We start from the raw sequence: 19,758 nt of genomic DNA on the forward strand, positions 1-19,758 counted from the left end.
GTAACTACTGATGGCAGCAGCAGAACGAATTCAGAAATGTACAGAAGCATCTTATCTGCTCAATTTTAAATAAATGCCTCATTGGATGGCGCTTCATCCTACAACAAGACAATGATCCCAACCATATTGCTAAAGCAACAAACTGGTTTTTCAAAGCCAAATACTGGACAAGTCATTTATCCGAGCTGAATCCAATTGATTTCTTATGCTGTAGAGAAAAACTTAAGGCTTTTTTTTAACTTGAGGAAAACTAAGAAATATTGGCCAGAATTTTTTATTACGTTTTTTTTAAAAACTTCACAGGTTTCACAAAGAGCACGGGTTTATCTGCAAACGAGCGAACCTTGCGATTTCCTACCGAGGAAATGAGTGACGTATTAATGCAGATGCTCTTCGACAATTTAGCCGCACACCCACTGAAGCATGGTGGGACGTCCATCGTTAAGCCAATATCGCCCAATAGCGAAATTCACAGCTCTCTGCATTTTACCATAAAATCTCTGCCTTTAATTAAGCCACAGGATCAATATCTCGTAATTCCCCTCGATTTCCGCTCGTCACTGAACTCCTGCCACTTCTCCCCCCCGGCAGGTTGAATTTCCACTGGAATTTGTTCACGGGGGGAGAAGGGGCCGTTGAAACGTGCCACTTCGACAGCGGGTCGACGTCAGCGTTGCTACGCGGAGCACCGAAGCCAAGCGCCGCGGTGAAGCAGTACTGCAGGGGTGCCAAAAACGATCCGCAGGATGTTTAACACACCATCAGATAAAACAAATGAGCCGTTCTTACTGCAGAGATCCCAGTTTCACCGCAAAATGGTGTTTGTCTGCCATCCTTTAAACCTGCATATTCAGGGGTGCAGGAAGGGACCCCCCTTCCCCCCACCCCCCCACCCCCCCACCCCAGGGGTGTGGAACCATGAGCTCTAATTTTAGAACATTGTCTCACAGACACCAGTATCTGTGCTCTGTCAGTACTGTCTGTGTCTGTGCTATGTCAGTACTTTTTGTGTCTGTGCTCTGTCAGTACTGTTTGCGTCTGTGCTGTGTCAGTACTGTTTGTGTCTGTGCAGTGTCAGTACTGTTTGCATCTGTGCTCTGTCAGTACTGTTTGTGTCTGTGCTGTGTCAGTACTGTTTGTGTCTGTGCTGTGTCAGTACTGCTTGTGTCTGTGCTGTGTCAGTGCTGTTTGTGTCTGTGCTGTGTCAGTGCTGTTTGGGTCTGTGCTCTGTCAGTACTGTTAGCGTCTGTGCTGTGTCAGTACTGTTTGTGTCTGTGCTGTGTCAGTACTGCTTGTGTCTGTGCTGTGTCAGTACTGTTTGTGTCTGTGCTGTGTCAGTGCTGTTTGGGTCTGTGCTCTATCAGTACAGACTTGCGAATCGCAGCTAGAGTACACTCCCGCTGTTCCGCACGCGGCTCCCCTTCAGAGCTCCTGTGTAATTATCCCTTTTTAATGACTTACGCTCCTGTCTTTTGGAGTACAATAACAGTTTAAAATGAAACAACCGCCTCACATCTTGGAGCTTAATTAGTTTGCGGGTCAATCTAGCGAGCTTTGATCCCGCTTTAAAAGGCTGCATACTTAACGAGCTGACACCGTCCTCCGCCGCGGCGCCTCTTAATTAGCTCTCATTACTTCAGACGCTCGTTTGCCGTGCCCGTCTCCCTCTGATTTAGGGACTGCCGGAACAAACGGCATCATCATCATCTCTCCGGAACAATCCGCCAAATTTTTTTTCCCCCCCCATCATTCACCCGCTGTCTAATTACCTGTGATTACCGCAATCTAGCGAGAGCAGGAGGGTCTGCCGTCGGATCCACGCTCGCACCTACCTGCTGAGAGAGGGAATGGGAGAGAGGGAGGGAGGGATGGAAGGAGGGTGGGAGTGGGGAGAGAGAGTGGCAGGGGTGTGAGCGAGTCAGAGAGAGAGAGAGAGAGTGTGAGAGAGAGAGGGGCGAGGGGGCAGGGAGGTGAACGAGGGCAGGGTAAGATACAGGCTCTCGGCGTTCACCATGGCAACACCTCCAGTCCATACTCACTGCCTATCTGCCTGGGTGACTTAGCGCTTTAGCATCAGTCAGGACAGAATCTACCCCCACAGTCCCAAATTCTCCCCCTGCACAGTCAGGACAGAATCTACCCCACAGTCCCAAATTCTCCCCTGCACAGTCAGGACAGAATCTACCCCCACAGTCCCAAATTCTCCTCCTGCACAGTCAGGACAGAATCTACCCCCACAGTCCCAAATTCTCCCCCTGCACAGTCAGGACAGAATCTACCCCCACAGTCCCAAATTCTCCTCCTGCACAGTCAGGACAGAATCTACCCCCACAGTCCCAAATTCTCCTCCTGCACAGTCAGGACAGAATCTACCCCACAGTCCCAAATTCTCCCCCTGCACAGTCAGGACAGAATCTACCCCCACAGTCCCAAATTCTCCCCCTGCACAGTCAGGACAGAATCTACCCCCACAGTCCCAAATTCTCCCCCTGCACAGCCAGGACAGAATCTACCCCCACAGTCCCAAATTCTCCCCCTGCACAGTCAGGACAGAATCTACCCCCACAGTCTAAAATTCTCTTCCTGTACAGTCAGGACAGAATCTACCCCCACAGTCTAAAATTCTCTTCCTGTACAGTCAGGACAGAATCTACCCCCACAGTCTCAAATTAATTCTCCTCCTGCACAGTCAGGACAGAATCTACCCCCACAGTCTAAAATTCTCTTCCTGTACAGTCAGGACAGAATCTACCCCCACAGTCTCAAATTAATTCTCCTCCTGTACAGTCAGGACAGAATCTACCCCCACAGTCCCAAATTCTCCCCCTGCACAGTCAGGACAGAATCTACCCCCACAGTCCCAAATTCTCCTCCTGCACAGTCAGGACAGAATCTACCCCACAGTCCCAAATTCTCCTCCTGCACAGTCAGGACAGAATCTACCCCCACAGACCCAAATTCTCTTCCTGCACAGTCAGGACAGAATCTACCCCCACAGTCCCAAATTCTCCCCCTGCACAGTCAGGACAGAATCTACCCCCACAGTCCCAAATTCTCCTCCTGAGCAGTCAGGACAGAATCTACCCCCACAGTCCCAAATTCTCCTCCTGAGCAGTCAGGAGAACTCCCACAGTCCCAGCCTCTCCTCCTGAAGATCTGATGCAACACCCTATGGGCGCAGATGAAGAGGAAGAGGAAGAGTAAGAAGATACAGACGCCGAAGAAGAAAAAGGAAGACTAATCATTATTGAGATGGCAGGTATGCCATCCAGCCAAGTTACGCCTTGGCAGGGCGGCATGCCCCATACCTATACTGCACCGAGATTATAATTAAGAGAGTATGACTGTGCAGAGAGTCTGACTGTGCGGCCTCCTCTCCAGCAAGACTCTTCCTCCTCCTCCTCCTCCTCCTCCTCTCTTGAATATTGCCTCTGCCACTAAATCATATCTAACGCACATTACAGATGAACTGGCTGACATTCCCAGCATTAATGCCAGGGGAACTGCGGAGTGCTAATTTGAAAGCATCAAATATTAACCGTCAGAACTCGCTCATCAAATAAAAATATTATCCATCTCCACCAGGAGTGGCACACTCTCTTTGGTGTGTCCCCAGCTCACATCAGCCAATATTAGGTCAGGTTACTGACGTCTGAAAGGACGAAACGAATCATATGCACCCACCCTTAAAACACTTCCTTGATATGGCCACTTTAGCATACACCGCCAAGACAGAGTCTGATATATTAAATATTCATAGATATTCATAGATATTTCCCATTCATATAAAAAATGTGTATAACTTGTATAAACAACAGAAGAGATTATTTTGGGTAATGTAATATTCCTAGATCTTTTATGACTTCTCCCATACTCTAGACCACCAGGGGCCCCAAATCTCCAAATTCTACATCCATTTGCACTTTAAAAAAAAAAATGTAACTCGCTTTCTATAAGGGATTCTACTTTCCAGCCATAGTGTTTATGTACATCAATATGAGAGAGATGGAGAGAAAACGAAAGAGGGGAAGAAAGAGAGAGAGCTGAGAAGCAGGGCTTGGAGAATATAAGCGTGTTAGAGATTTCAGTCATCAGACTCTTTAATAAAACCCCCAGATCACAAATCAATACCTGCCTGCCACTGCTGTTAGTGTGTGTGTGTGTGTGTGTGTGTGAGTGAAGACAAATACACACACACACACAGACACACACATACTCTGCAGTGCAGCAGAGCAAAGCTACACTCAATCAAAGGATTTTTCTGCATGACAGACTTCAATTACAACCTGAGAACAGAACTCCCGGGGAAGCTCTGACATCATCAACCTGCTACATCCCACCAAGCTCTGACATCATCAACCCGCGACATCCCACCAACTGATCACTACACCCTCTGACACATTGATATCAGCTCAGGGGAGCACGGAGAGAACAGAAAACACTGAACTCCAGAGTAAGGTCACCTGGCGGTGTTGGGCCCCACCGTGCGCGGCCAGTCAACACAGTTTCAGACGGAAACGGGAAGCATCCTTCCAGAACGTTCCACAGGTGCTCACCTGGGTTCCGGGGGAGGGGGGGCGACTGAGGCCAGGTCTCAGGAGGAGCAGCGAGCGGCGGATCATAAGCGACAAAGAGGCCCGGAGGGAGAGAATCTCCCCGCGTCTGCGTTGCTATGCTACGCCGCGCTAAACCCTTCCTGCTAATGTAATCACACCTCTCTCTTCTTTCACTCAAATTCATGAGAAATTGAGACGCACTGGAAATTCAAAAGAAACATTAGGTTAAACTCGGACACAAAAAAACTGTAGACGTAGAAAAATAATAAAAGCTTAGAGAGGAAAAATAAACTGTGGACAGTATGACAATACTGCCCTCTGGTGGGATTACGAGTTATTACACTAAAGCTGCATAAAGCCGTCATTCTGTCCTTAGCATCCTTAACAAGTCTTCCCAAATCACTTTACAAATGATGAATACTAGACTGCAAAATCCCTCCAGTTTCATGACGAGTGAGAGAGAGCATGAGACACACAATTCATGAGTAGTGTGTGTATGTGCATGCATCAGTGTGCATGTCGAGTGTGTGAGTGTATGCGTGTGTAAATGTGTGAGTTCGCCAGTAAATGTGTGTGGATGAGTGTCCATATGTGTGCATGTAAATGTGTTAGTGTGTAAATGTGTACGTATGTGTGTGTAAACATGTATGTGTGTGAATGAGTGTGCATGGTAAATGGTAAATGGACTGCATTTATATAGAGCTTTTATCCAAAGCGCTTTACAATTGATGCCTCTCATTCGCAAGAGCAGTTAGGGGTTAGGTGTCTTGCTCAAGGACACTTTGACACGGTTTGAACCAGCAACCCTCCAACTGCCAGACAACCGCTCTTACCTCCTGAGCTATGTCGCCCCCCATGTATGCATGTGCGCATATGTGTATAAGGATGTGCATGTGAGTGAGTCTGCACTGCACTGTGCTTACCTGTGCTAGGCTGTGCTGTGAGACATAACCCTAAACCAGTCACAAAATGTTTACAACACAACTGGCAGTTAAAACAAAAGCCCAACATGTCCTACAGCATGGTGTGTGTGTGTGTGTGTGTGTGTGTATGTACGCTGTACGCATGTACATGTTCCCATGATACAATAAAAACAAGGTAGATTGCAGCGGAGTTGTCAATCTGTGAATATTCGCATTGAGCTGTCCTCACTGTAACACAGTGTAATCCTCTGGAGAATTACGGAAAAATGTGGAGAAGTGAAGTCTCAAATTACCTGTGGGTACAGGCAAAGGGGTTAATAACAATTACCTGCGGGTAGAGGTGAAAGGGTTAATAACACGGAGGCTGTACTTTAGTTTGAAGGAGAGGGGCTGCAGAATTTAAAGTGATTGTTTAATTTGTCCCCGCGCGTTGCTGAATTTATTACCTACATTAACCTTGCCTGACACGCATTTTCCTTGTTTAATTAAAATATCCGACTCCCCCCTCGCGCTTGTTGAGACAAATGACTGCGCGCGGCTCATTAGACCGGTGGCGGCGTAAACAGATGGTCTCGCAAACCGGGACTCACACCACTGGAACCCCGGGGACGTATTCTTCGGAGATTAAATATCCATTTCCCGCTTTCCCTTCAAACGCATCGCGGTCTATCGCCAGCACCGCAACGTGCTGTTCGGTACAAATAAATAATCCAGTGTCATTTGTACACAAACGTGAAAAAATTAGCGTTAAAAATGCACGGAAATAACTAGCCTATGGTAGCACGGGTATATATAAGGCGAGCAAGTCAAACGAGCATGTACTATATATGGTTTGTATATATACACAGATCTTAAACATATTAACCAATAAAAAGAACGAATTTCTTTGGCGGTTTATTTCAAAAGCCCTTGGTTACAGTAACACTCGTGACATCTTCAATAAAGTGGAAACTAAATAGGTTTTAAAAAGATGGAAGAACTGCAGATATGGCAGCTCATTTTTTGGGGATTAAAACATTCCTGTCTTAATACAACCTGTTGATCTGGCACAGAACATATGTTCAGGTAAAAAAACCGTCAGATTAAAAACATAAAAACGGAAACAAAATTGTAATAATAATAATAACAGTAAAATTTCACCAGATGCGGAACAGTAGTTGTACAAAAACAAAAAACGAAACAGAAAATGATTGAGACAATGCAGTTACACAAAAAGCCAGTTTCCTTTTCAAAACACCATAGACACATGACTGAAAATATAAAAGAAATATACTGCCATTAGTCTATCGATCAGAAAAGAAAATCTGTCTAAACGTGTTTAAAAGGTAAATTCTAAACATAATACTTATTTTCGGATAAGCCATAGGGGCCTTATCTGAATACCACAGTCCAGGGACGAGTAACTCGGTAACAGGGACTCAAATGGGACCTGTAGGGGACCTACAAGGGGAATGTAGAGAACGACTATAGGGGACCAACAGGGACCATATATGAGATCTATAGGGTACATTTGCAAGAGATCTAAAGGGGACAAACGTAAGAGATCGATAGGGAACAAGTATGAGAGATCTACAGGATACATGTGTAAGATATCTATAAGGTAATATACAAGAGAACTATAGGGGATATGATTAAGAGCTCTACAGGGAGCGTATACAGGGCATCTTACAGGGGGAAAATGTAGGAGATTTACAGGGGACATGCATAGGGGCTATAAAGCTTAATTTACACCCGTGTCATTCTGCCACTTGTTAGAAGTCACATTAAGGCCACTTACAGGACAAATTCCACCTGACCACCAGCCTCCTCTGCTATGCAGACTAGCGCCCCCTACAGGAGGACCACTAAACCCACATTCACCAAGGATTCCCATACCCTTCCAAAGATTTCCATAGATACAATAATCCAGAGCTTATAAGGTAAACAACTGAAAATGTACAATATAAAAATATTATCAGAAATAAGGAAAATGAAGTCCCAGATGCCTTAAGTGAAATTTACTGTAATAATTAAACAAGCTGCACAGTTCTCTCTCTCTCTCACACACACACACGTGTGCACATCTTGTTCAATGGCATTTGGTTTGGTTTTACTGCAATCAGCCTGTGTGAAATACAAATGGAAAAAAACAGAACAATAAAACTAAAATAAAATACAAAATGAGGGTTTATATTATATATATAATCGTGGACATGTAAACAGGCAGGTATAGGGCCTTTGATCATCTGTTACATTTATTTCACCGACCACCAGAGGGAGCCAAAGAAGCTGTGAAGTATGAGCACAAGAAAAAAAACCCTCCAGTGTAAAAGGACTCAGTAGGTCAGGTGATGATCATGTGTCTCCCCCCAGAGAGGCTGTAAACACACTGTCGCAGGTACGCTCAGGTAAAAATGTGCACGCACACACACATATATACAGTTCTGTGAGGAGCGGTCTCACCCACAAACACACACACACACGCACACACACACACACACGCACACACGCACACACGCACACACGCACCCACAAACACACACACGCACACGCACACATGCACACACACACACACACCACACACACACGTAGTTCTGAGGGGCAGGCAGACACGTGGAGTGCGTGCATGGTTTATCCGGTGCAACAGGTGACGTTGGAGATTTTTCGGTTGTGCACGCGTGACAGGTTGGTGACAGAGTCCTTATCCTCATCTTCACGAATCCGCTTAGTCACCTGCCTGTGTGAAGAAGAGAGCTTACAGGTGTGCTCAGGTGTGTTCCGGCCTACTGACCATAGAGTCACAAAAACGTGCTCAGGTGTGATCAAGCTGACGGAACATAGAGACAGGTGTGTTCAGGTGTGATCAGGCCGGTGGATCATAGAGACAGGTGCGTTCAGGTGTGATTCTTACCTTGCCAGGTGCAGCACAGCCTCGATCACGTTGGAGCCTTCTTTGGCACTGGTCTCACAGAACAGTGAGTTATAGTTCTAGAGAGGGCAAACAGAGTCATTACAACACCTGCACTACAGAGTATGTATCATGCACTGTGTAGCACGCTGGATTTAGTATGTAGCATGCAGTGTAGAATGCTGGATGTAGTATATAGCATGCACTGTGTAGCATGCTGGATGTAGTGTATTTTATGTAGTATGTAGTATACACTGTGTAGCATGCACAGTGTAGCATGCTGGATGTAGTGTATTGTATGTAGTATGTAGTATGTAGTATGCACTGTGTACAGTAGCATGCTGGATGTAGTGTACGGTACGTAGTATATAGCATGGATGTAGCGTGCAGCATGGGGCAGGACTCACCATGGCGAGCTTCTCCCCGAGGCTGGTGGGAATGCATGCGATTCCTTCCTGTAGGGCCTGCTGCCGGAGATCAGCCTTATTCCCCACGAGCATGATGGGAATGTTGTCCTGGGATATGTCCTGCATACACATCCGCACGCACACACACACACACACGCACATACACATACTTTTAGTGTTTAGGGTTCACAGTTAAAGAGCTTATAGTTTAGGGTTTAGGAGTCAGAACTAAAGAGTTTACAGTTTAGAGTTCAGGGTCGGGGTTAAGAGTTTAGTGTTATAGTTTAGGGTTGAGCGTTCAGAGTTAAAGGGTTTATAGTTTAGGGTTTAGGGTTTAGGGCTTAGGGCTTAGGGTTTAGGGTGTAGGGTTTAGGGTTAAAGATGTACCTCAATCATGTCTATCCACTCTCGGACATTGAGGAAGCTTCTCTCACACGTGATGTCATACAGCAGAAGGACCCCATCAGCTCGTCTGAAGTATGACTTGGCAATACTCCTGAACCTGTCAATCACACACACACAACACAATGAATTAAACACACACACATGCGCTCACACACACACTACGCATTAGCATGCATGCGTACACACACACGCAAACACACTCACACACACACACACACACACACACACACTCACACGCTCACACTCACTCACACACACACACACACACGCACACACACACACACACTCACACTCATGCGCTCACACTCACTCACACATACACACACACACGCACACACAGACAGACACACACACACGCTCTTGCAAACACACACACCTCTCCTGCCCTGCGGTGTCCCAGAGCTGCAGAACTGTTGGCTCTCCGTCCACCACCAGAGTCTTCATCTGGAAGTCCACCCCTGTGGATGACATCATTATTACATCATTACTGCAGCTATCCCTTTCCATACCCTGTGCATGACGTCATGTGTTTTGTACACGCATACTCAGCTTGTGATGGTATGCGTGAGCATGCATGCGCACACATGCATGTCCATGTGTCTCTTTGTTGATGCATGCTTTTCGTGCACACATTTGTGTGTGCATGCATGTACATGCGCATGCCTGTGCATGCGCGTGCATACCCAGCGTGGTGCTGCCATTCTCTCGGAACTCGTTCTTGCAGAGTCGCATCAGCAAGCTGGACTTCCCGACGGCAGCATCGCCGGCCAGAACGATCTTGTGCACGCGCTCAGAACCCGTCAGCTTCACGCCTGGGTCCTCAGAGTCCACCTGCAGGGAACAGGAACAGGTGCGGCTCAACAACACATACCCATGTCCCCATTAGATACCTTCATATTCACACAGCACCTGCTTACACTGCACCTGCTCACACATGCGCGCATTCTCACCACACCAGCTCACACAGGTACCTGAGCAGATATGGGAGACAGACACTTCCGGGTCAAGGTTGCCGGGCTGCTCCTGCTGATCGGCTCTGAAGGCTTCCAGTCCAGAACCGAGCTGCTGTCCGACCCGTCCGGCAGATCCAGAGCCTGGGATCACAGGAACACATACATACACATAAATACTGCGTGTGCGTGTGCGTGTGTGTGTGTGTGTGTGTGTGAGAGAGCGTGTGTGTGAATGTGCGTGCGTGTGTGTGTGTGAGCGCATGAGTGTGAGTGTGTGTGTGTGTGTGTGTGAGCGCATGAGTGTGAGTGTGTGTGTGCGCGTATGTGTGTGCGTGTGTGTGCGTGTGTGTGTGTGTGAGCGCATGTATGTGTGTGTGTGTGTGTGTGTGTGTGTGTGTGTGAGAGAGAGCGTGTGTGTGAATGTGCGTGAATGTGTGTGTGAGCACGTGTGAATGTGCGTGCGTGTGTGTGTGTGAGCGCATGAGTGTGAGTGTGTGTGTGCGCGTATGTGTGTGCGTGTGTGTGTGTGTGTGAGCGCATGTATGTATGTGTGTGTGTGTTTGTGTGTGTGTGTGTGTGCGTGTGTGTGTGTGTGTGCGCGTATGTGTGTGCGTGTGTGTGCGTGTGTGTGTGTGTGTGCTCGTATGTGTGTGCGTGTGTGTGCGTGTGTGTGTGTGTGTGTGTGTGTGTGTGTGTATGTGTGTGTGTGTGTGTGCGTGTGTGTGTGTGTGTGTGTGTGTGTGTGCCGTGTTCTTACATCGCTTTCGTAGGCGTACTCTGCCAGGCTGTCCGGTCGCCGTGGCTTGTGTTGCCGGGCGTCGGCCTCGGAGTCGTATCCGGTGGAGCCGCGCATGGTGGACATTCCGCTGTCGAACCAGCTCTCCGGTAGGCTGTCCACCTCACAGCTCCGCCTCCGCATGGGGTCACACAGCGCCAGCGAATCACAGTCCTCGTCCTGGAACGAAGACCCGGACGTCCTGGGGGTGGGGGCGGGCCAAAGCAGAACGGGGCAGGAAGTGTCACGTTAGAGAATCAGATAACGTTTTCGGACTCCACAGAAGCCACGTTCATTTAATTAACGGACCAATCGGCTACGGGCACAGAGCTGATGTCATACCGGCCACAGGAAGAGTGCAGTTCGCTCAGTCTGGGGCTGGCCATGGAGAGGGTGTCGCCCGTCGACGTTTGAAGGCGCTGCAAATTATAACACTGGAATTACATAAACCACAGACAGGAGTTACATCACAGGCACAACAGTGACATCATCACAACAAGGCATTACATCATTAAGCTTTTGGCCACCAGCTTGGGAATGGCAAAGTGAAAGGTCAGCTCTTTGGAAACATAAAAGAAGCTGGTCAGGAAGGAGAAACAGACATAACTCCAATCAAAACAATGGATTTGGTTTTGTGCAGTTTCACACGCCACTCAGTGACCACCGAGGGCCACATCTGAGGGCCACATCCTCAAACTAGCAACTTCACACCAGCTACCTTTTATAAGATGTGAGAGACCTATATACAGTAATATAAAAACTGAAAATTCTGTTTTTTATCTGATTAAGTGTTAATTAAAAAATCTATTTAAAATAAACTTAAAAGCAGCCATTGCACCATAAGAATAAATCTTTAAGGATACTTTGAAAACAGTTTCAGACTCATATTGGAATCACATAGCTCACACTTGAATTAAATCATCAATCTTGATTCACAATAAAAACATTTTAAAACTGAAATGATTTAATATGGCAACAATATTGAATTATGAACACTTCACATGTAAACTATTTCTAATACATTACATGTCCATATTAATTGTTCAGTTCAGGTCAGTTACATAAGTTCAGTTACATCAGAGAGCAGACTACAGGTCACACAATGCACTAGGATGACACTGCACAGAGCTGCTGATTGGTTCTTTGCCGCTGTTCTCACCAGGCATTGGTTATATTTGCTCACGCTGTTCTCCAGGGCCGACCTCAGGCCGTCATTACTGTCATGGAGCTTCCTATTGGCTGACCTGCAGGGCGGAGCCAAAAGGACAGAGCAGTCAAACCAGCACGACACAGATGAGGATGAGACTGTGCGTGTGTGTGTGTGTGTGTTTGTGAAAGTGTGTGTGTGTGTGTGTACTTACTGCAGGATCTCTATCTGTCGCTCCAAACTGTCCCGTTCATCTATGTATCCTCTCAACGCCTCTTCTCTGAGGTGAAAAAAAATTCAAAATTATTTCTCTGACCCACACACACACACGCACACACTTTCACAAACACACACTTGCATACACACCATCTTACACACACTCAGAGCACACACACAAACTCAAAGGACACACATACACACACACACACACTTTCACATACACACACACTCATAGTACATGCACAAACTCAAAGGACACACACACACACACTTTCACATACACACACGCTCGGGAAAGGGGCAGGTTTATTCCCCCTGTGCATCGTTGCCAGGTAACGCGGAACTGAAAGGCGCTTCGCGTGAGAATCTCTGGGAGTGCTAGGTCACTCCAGGATATCCTGTTACCACCATGGCGAAGGCAGGCAGACATCACATGGTCTCCTGATCAGCGACACTGCCTCCAGTGACTGTCACAGGACACCCCGAGGGAATATGTTTACACACTGACGCTGGCCAACCCACACAACACATGTTCCTTATCACATATGAGAAAACCCTCCGTGCGTGTGTGTGTGTGTGTGTGTGTGCGCAAGTGTGTGCGCAAGTGTGTGTGTGAGTATGTGTGTGTGCGTGTGTGTGTGTGTGTGTGTGCACAAGTGTGTGCATGTGTGTGTGCCAGTGTGTGTGCTGGTGGCGTGCCTGCAATGTGGTGTGTGTGTGTTCTCACGTTGATGGCATGACAGGTGTGTGTTACTCTTCAGAGGATGACCATGTATCACTCTTAGGAAGGAAGGCCATATTCGTGTGGGACTCCAGCAGGTCCTTCTTTAGCCTCTGATTCTCCTGAGACACACAAATACACACACACACACACACACACACACACACTTCCAATTAGCCCTGTCTTTAACACTATTAACATGGATATATTGTTTATGTGAGCAACAGCATACTCATTATGTAGATATATCTGCTTTTGAGCTATTGCTTGTTAGGCAGCCTAGCCAGATAACTATTAAAACCTAATAACGTGCTAATACCCTTTTCCCATCTTGTTCCACCATCTAATTGCACAATTAAAACTGAATTTGACATAGTGGTTATCAGTAAGGAGAATGCAATAGCCACACATCGCTAGCTGACATCATCCATCTTCACGTTTAACAAGCATGTATTGTTAGCTGGCAAATATAAATTAATTTTAGAAAACAACAACGACAGTCAACATGCAGGAATTCTACCTATTTTTAGTACTGTCAGTCAATTTAATTCCTTTTAGCTAGTTCTCCTTGCTGGCTACAGAAACAACAATTACTTGGTAGCTAAATAACCTTTAACCATCCTATAATCATTACGCGGTGGTGACTTGTTTTTTTTTTTTTTGGTGGGGGGCAGGACTTCAAGTGGTGTTTGACCACTGAAAGGCACAACAAATTCTGCCATTCAAAGGGGCAGAAAGAGATCATAGAGATGTGGACTAGATTCTGTGCGAGGGACGTGTGGTTCTGCAAGACAGGACTAATAAGAGAAACACTCACCACAGACAATTCACTGATTTTTCTTTTGAGTGCAGCCACCTCTTCTTTCAGGTTGATATTCTTGTACTGATCTTCAATCTGTGAGGAAATGGAGTTTCAGTCTGCATGATCTGCTATCATCATCATTATTATTATTATTATTATTATTATTATTATTATTATTATTGTCATTATTTACCATCTGCATCTTCTGAATCTTCAGCTGAAGCTCACAGACCTCGGACTCGTACTGCCTCTTCAGCTCACAGAGCACCATCTGCATCTCCGCCCTCTTCCCTTCCTGTAAAACAGGAAGTCACCCTACCTTGAGGGGGGTGCTGTGTTTTGGACGTGAGAACATATGATATTTGGGCTCAATACCCCCCAGCAGTGTGCATATGTGCCTGCGCTCCCCGTTCTGTGTTGCCATGGTATCTTTGCTAAAGGCAGAGCCGTAGCTAACCTCTGGGCTGGGCTGATAGGGCTGGTTTAATGTGTGTAATGCTGGTGCAACGTGTGTAACACTGGTGTCATTTGTTGGTCTGTAATGGTAGTGTAGTGTAGTGTGTATGTGTGTGTATGTGTGTGTGCGTGTGTGAGAGAGAAAGAGAGAGAGAGAGAGTGTGTGTGTGTGTGTTTGTGTGTGTGCGTGAGAGAGAAAGAGAGAGAGAGAGTGTGTGTGTGGGTTTGTGTGTGTGTATGTGTGTGTGTGTGTGTGTGTGCGTGTGTGAGAGAGAAAGAGAGAGAGAGAGAGCGTGTGTGTGGGTTTGTGTGTGTGTAGGCATTCAGGTGCTTGCAGGTGTGGTTGTTCTCGTGGACAGAGCAAACACCACGGCTCCAAAGTAAACAGCCATCATTCCGAGCAAGGCCGAGTCACTGCACACTTACATAACCGGCCCAGTTCCCCAGAGCAGAGACCAGCTCTGACCTACTGAACATCTCTGACACCGATCAATCACTGAACTGGCTCTGAACCAGCACTCATCAATCACTGAACCAGCACACACCAATCACTGATCAATCACTGAACTAGTACTGATCAATCACTGACCTAGACCTGATCAATCTTAGATAAACAGATTCTATGCATAAGCAGAGATGGTGTGTGTTGTACGCTATATGTATAGGGAGAGATGGTGTGTGTTGCACACTATATATATAGGGAGAGATGGTGTGTGTTATAAACAGAATAAAGGTATAGGTAAAGACAGTTTGCTGTACAGCCAAGGTACCTCTTGCTTTGTGAGACCCTCAGCTGCTCTGATTCGCTGATCCATCTCCTCCTCCATCTCACTGAGCTGGATGGCAGCCTTATCCTGAGATCTGCAGAGAGAAACCCAACACAGCACACCTTTACTGAACACAGTGCATCTTTACTGAACACAGCACTTTACTGAAAGCACCTTACTAACACAGCAAACTCACTTTACTGAACACAGCACACCTTTACTGAACACAGCATACTTTTACTGAACACAGCATGCCTTCACTCAACAAAAACTCATTTACTGAGCACAGCACACCATTGCTGAACACAAAACACTTCTTTGAACACAGCATACCTTTACTCAACACAACACATTTACTCAACACAGCACAACATTACTGAACACAGCATACCCTCACTCAACACAAACACTTTTACTTAACCCAACATACCTTAACTCAACACAAGACATCTTTACTCAACACAGCATGCCTTCACTCAACAAAAACACCATCCCTGAGCACAACACATCTTTACTGAACACAGCACACCTTTAGTCAACACAACATACCTTTACTCATTGCAACTCAGCTTTACTCAGCACAGGACACCCTTACTCAACACAACACATCCCTGCTCAACACAAATTACATGTACTCAACACAACACACATTTACTGAATAGAGCACACCTATACTCAATACAGCACACCCTAGTCCACCAGCCCTCCAGTGTGTGCGTATATGTGTATATATGTGCGCTTGTTTGTTTGTTTGTTTGTGTGTGTGTGTGTGTGCACGCGTGAGTGAATAATGTGTGTGTGTGTGTGTGTGTATATATGTGTGCGTCTGTGTATTTGTGTGTGTTTGTATGTCTGTGTATGCGTGTGTGTGTGCGTGTGTCTGTATAATGTGTGTGTGTATAATGTGTGTGTGTGTATGTATCTGTGTGCGTGTAATATGTGCGTGTGTCTGTATAATGTGTGTGTGTGTATAATGTGTGTGTGCGTGAGCGTGTGTGTGTGTGTGTGTGTGTGTGTGAGTGTGTGTGTGTGTGTGTGTGCAGCGTATGAATAATGTGTGTGTGTGTGTGTGTGTATATGTGTGTCTGTGATTTGTGTGTGTTTTATGTGTTTATGCTGTGTGTGAGTGTGTGTGCGTGAGCGTGTGTGTGTGCGTGACGTGTGTGTCGTGAGCTGTGTGTGTGTGTGTGTGTGTGTGTGTGTGTGTGTGAGCGCGTGAGCGTGTGTGTGTGAGCGGTGAGCGTGTGTGTGTGTGTGCGTGAGCGTGTGTGTGTGCGTGTGTGTGTGTGTGTGTCGTGAGTGTGTTGTGTGTGTGTGTGTGTGTGTGGTGAGTGGGTGTGTGTGTGTGTGTGTGTGTGTGTGTGTGTGTGTGATGTGTGTGTGTGTGTGTGGTGGTGGCGTGGGTGACGTGTGTGTGTGTGTGTGTGTGTGTGTGTGTGTGTGTGCGTGAGCGTGTGTGTACCTCTTCACAGCGAGCGCCAGGCTCTCCATCTCGGTGCTCTGTATCTGGACCTCCCGGATGAAGTTGGTGATCACGCGCTCGTACTGCGGCAGGATGCGGGGCTCCGTCAGCTGGATGTTCTGGTACAAAATGGCCGCCTGTTCGCTCCTACGGTACGGCATTATTATCGTTAATATCGTTATTACAACTATTATAACACCATTAAAACTTTCAACGCCACGAAACCTTTAAAGGACTCAGTCCCAAACCCCCCTGATGCGCCATACGCGCCATATACAGGAACCCGATTGTGGTTCTCCCCAAAGCGGCAGGTGGTTTTAGCCGGGTGGGTGGGTGGGTGGGTTTGCTGAAGGTAAATGCTGCAGGCCGTGGGATGGGGGGGGGGGGTTAGGCAGCAGAGCGGGTTTTTTTCCACAGAAGTTTCGCGTTTCTACCCCAACGGGAGGGAAAAACACACCTCCGAAGCGCAGTGGCGCAGGCGGGCGAACAGTCATCGCATCGAAGCAGGGGAATCCCAAACAAACCCCCCCCCCCTCCCCATCCATCCCAAAATCAACCCTGCAGGGCGAAACACTCAGCAGTTCCCCCCCCTCAGGGCTCTGAGGAGGGAAAGGAGGGCCTCATAGGGAGTGCTCTGACTCTGCTGGGTTTAAACAGCACTGGGTGGGTCTCAGTTTACTGAACCATAAAGATCAACAGAGCCAACAGAGTCAACAACCTGTAAGACGGCCTTCATAATCTCGCCCAAAGCCTGTGGACCGCGAGGAGAGCAACCAACCCGACCGCCATCTTCTCATTTCTGCCCTACATTCGTAACAATGATAACAGGAAGCACCGTGCAACAAAAGGGTCGTTTCCAGACACAGTTTATGTACAGGAAAAATGGCTGTTTGGCCGTTCACCGTTTTTATCATACTGCATTTTGGCTCCAAGCATCATAAATGCTCGTGTGACTCAAGAAAGAGGTTTGGAGTAATGGATTAATCGCTGTAATGGCCTTAACAGAGTAATGGATTAATCGCTGTAATGGCCTTAACAGGGTAATGGATTAATCGGTGTAGTGGTCTTAATGGAGTAATGGATTAATCGGTGTAGTGGCCTTAACAGGGTAATGGATTAATCGGTGTAGTGGTCTTAACAGAGTAATGGATTAATCGGTGTAGTGGTCTTAACAGAGTAATGGATTAATCGGTGTAGTGGTCTTAACAGAGTAATGGATTAATCGGTGTAGTGGTCTTAACAGAGTAATGGATTAATCGGTGTAGTGGTCTTAAAGGGAATGGATTAATCGGTGTAGTGGTCTTTACAGAGTAATGGATAATCGGTGTGCCTTAAAGAGAATGATTAATCGTGTAGTGGCCTACGAGTAATGAAATCGGTGTAGTGGTCTTAACAGAGTAATGGATTAATCGGTGTAATGGCCTTAACAGAGTAATGGATTAATCGGTGTAATGGCCTTAACAGAGTAATGGATTAATCGGTGTAGTGGTCTTAATGGAGTAATGCATACATCGCTTTAGTGGCCTGTGTCCCGCATCCAAACAGGGTCTCTGTAAGAGAATGTGCCTAATCTTCTTACCGTGGTGATATACAAAGTGTGTACACAGTGTTCAAAACGGAACATTTTCACATTAATCGCATTCAAAACACTGAAGATCATTAGAGATCATTTGAAATGAATTTAATAAACTGACAAATGTCCACGCGCTGGAAACAGAATAGGACCCAGTCTATCAGTGGGCAATAGTGTGTTTAATGTGTGTATGTATAATGTGTGTATAATGTGTGTTTAAGAGGGACAGAGAGAGGGGGGGGGAGAGAGACAGAGATCCACCCTGGTGAAACTTCCATCTTAAACAGGCTGAAACTGATCAAGCTGGTTAAGACAGGTTTTTTTTGTTTGTTGACAATTCTAGCTGGTTTTAGCTGGCTGACCAGCTGTTCACCAGCTGACCAGACTGTAGTCAGCTAGTCCACCAGTATGGCCACCAACCCACTCTACCATCCTTACCAGCTTTGACCAGTCACAGACCATCTTAGAAGCCCAGCTGGTATTACCTGACATTTTCAGCGGGACAAGCAGTTATACAGTGTCCAATGTATTTTTTCTGTTTTTGACCTAAACAGGGGACTCTGACTTAAATAAATAAATAACCACCAAACATAAGTTATGTATTTATTTATTGAATTTTTAAGATGTGTGTGTAAAAGTCGGCTCGTGTTATTGTGTACACAAACAGCAATGTTATCGTTAATAAGTAAAAGCTATCAAAGTAAGCACATAATAATAAAAAGCAATTAAAGGACACAAATTAAAATAATTAACATAACATAACATGTTATGTTAAAATAATTAAAACGAAATAACGCGAGGTTTATACTTCACCTGGGAATGAATTTTGCTTGTTCCCCAAGCCGGCTCTGGAACGTCTCCCACGCCTGAGCGAATCCATCGCCGTTCTCGCTCTCCATCTCTCCCCAAAATACGAACTCCGAAACGCCCTGGAATCCGATCCTAAACTCCTCAAAGTTAATCGATCCGTCCCTGTCCAGATCTAGCTGGGAAAATATGGTCTCTATTTCCGCCGGCCGTACGTGCAAGTCTGAGCAGACTTTGAAGAACTCCTCTTTTTCAATTCGTCCCGAATTATTCACATCACAAGCGTGAAAAAGCAAGCGCAGCTGGTCCGGAGCATCAGCTAAATCCATCGGGAAAATGTCAGTTGATGTACAAAAGTTACTTAGGCCTGTATTTCTTACCAATCCACCCCTCCACAAAATACCCCCGACTACTAAATCAAACGTAAGACACCACAAGTGTCAAAATTCAAAAAACGGCGCAGCCCCATCGTCCATTAAAATCAACATTGTTGAAGAACCCGAAAGTATCCAAAAGTCTAGCACTTACAGGTAAAAAGCGATCTGCGGCGATGCCGTTTCCCGTCGCCTGTTGCTGCCTGCTATATTTCAACGTCTGTTCATATCACCTTGTGGAACGAAAAGCAGGACCTTGCTGACGCCACGAACCTGTCTCGCGGTTTACCTTCTTACGGAAAGGAACACACACCTCACAAAAATGGGCATCCGTCCAGGAGCTGCAGCGGAACGTGCGCTAATCTGACTGATACGTGCGTTTATCCAGTGTGTACAATATTTTCCGTGCTGTGTAGGCTAGGCTGCTTCCAATTTCACATGCTGGCGTGTTCCTATCGTAATCTGCAAGCTTCAAGGGGCCATCGGAGTCCAATTCATGCAAAACTTATGAAAATGATTTTAGC

At 46.4% G+C, this 19,758-nt stretch overlaps 1 protein-coding gene across 1 annotated transcript; it reads right to left on the reverse strand.

Moving 5' to 3' along the window:
• Nucleotides 1-6,357: 6,357 nt before the first annotated feature.
• rasef (RAS and EF-hand domain containing) lies at nucleotides 6,358-19,674 on the reverse strand. Its single transcript, XM_064297076.1, has 17 exons — nucleotides 18,867-19,674; nucleotides 16,481-16,627; nucleotides 15,022-15,112; nucleotides 13,989-14,090; nucleotides 13,811-13,888; nucleotides 13,027-13,115; nucleotides 12,268-12,333; nucleotides 12,066-12,150; nucleotides 11,249-11,325; nucleotides 10,889-11,108; nucleotides 10,150-10,272; nucleotides 9,862-10,009; nucleotides 9,555-9,636; nucleotides 9,161-9,275; nucleotides 8,774-8,893; nucleotides 8,370-8,446; nucleotides 6,358-8,195 (listed from the first exon to the last, which is right to left on the reverse strand). Exons 1-17 carry the CDS (start codon nucleotides 19,187-19,189, stop codon nucleotides 8,090-8,092), a joined length of 2,049 nt encoding a protein of 682 aa, XP_064153146.1. The 5' UTR covers nucleotides 19,190-19,674; the 3' UTR covers nucleotides 6,358-8,089.
• Between the last annotated feature and the right edge of the window lie 84 nt (nucleotides 19,675-19,758).

The sequence above is a fragment of the Anguilla rostrata genome, chromosome 10, assembly GCF_018555375.3.
Source record: "Anguilla rostrata isolate EN2019 chromosome 10, ASM1855537v3, whole genome shotgun sequence".
Classification (NCBI taxonomy): Eukaryota; Metazoa; Chordata; class Actinopteri; order Anguilliformes; family Anguillidae; genus Anguilla; species Anguilla rostrata.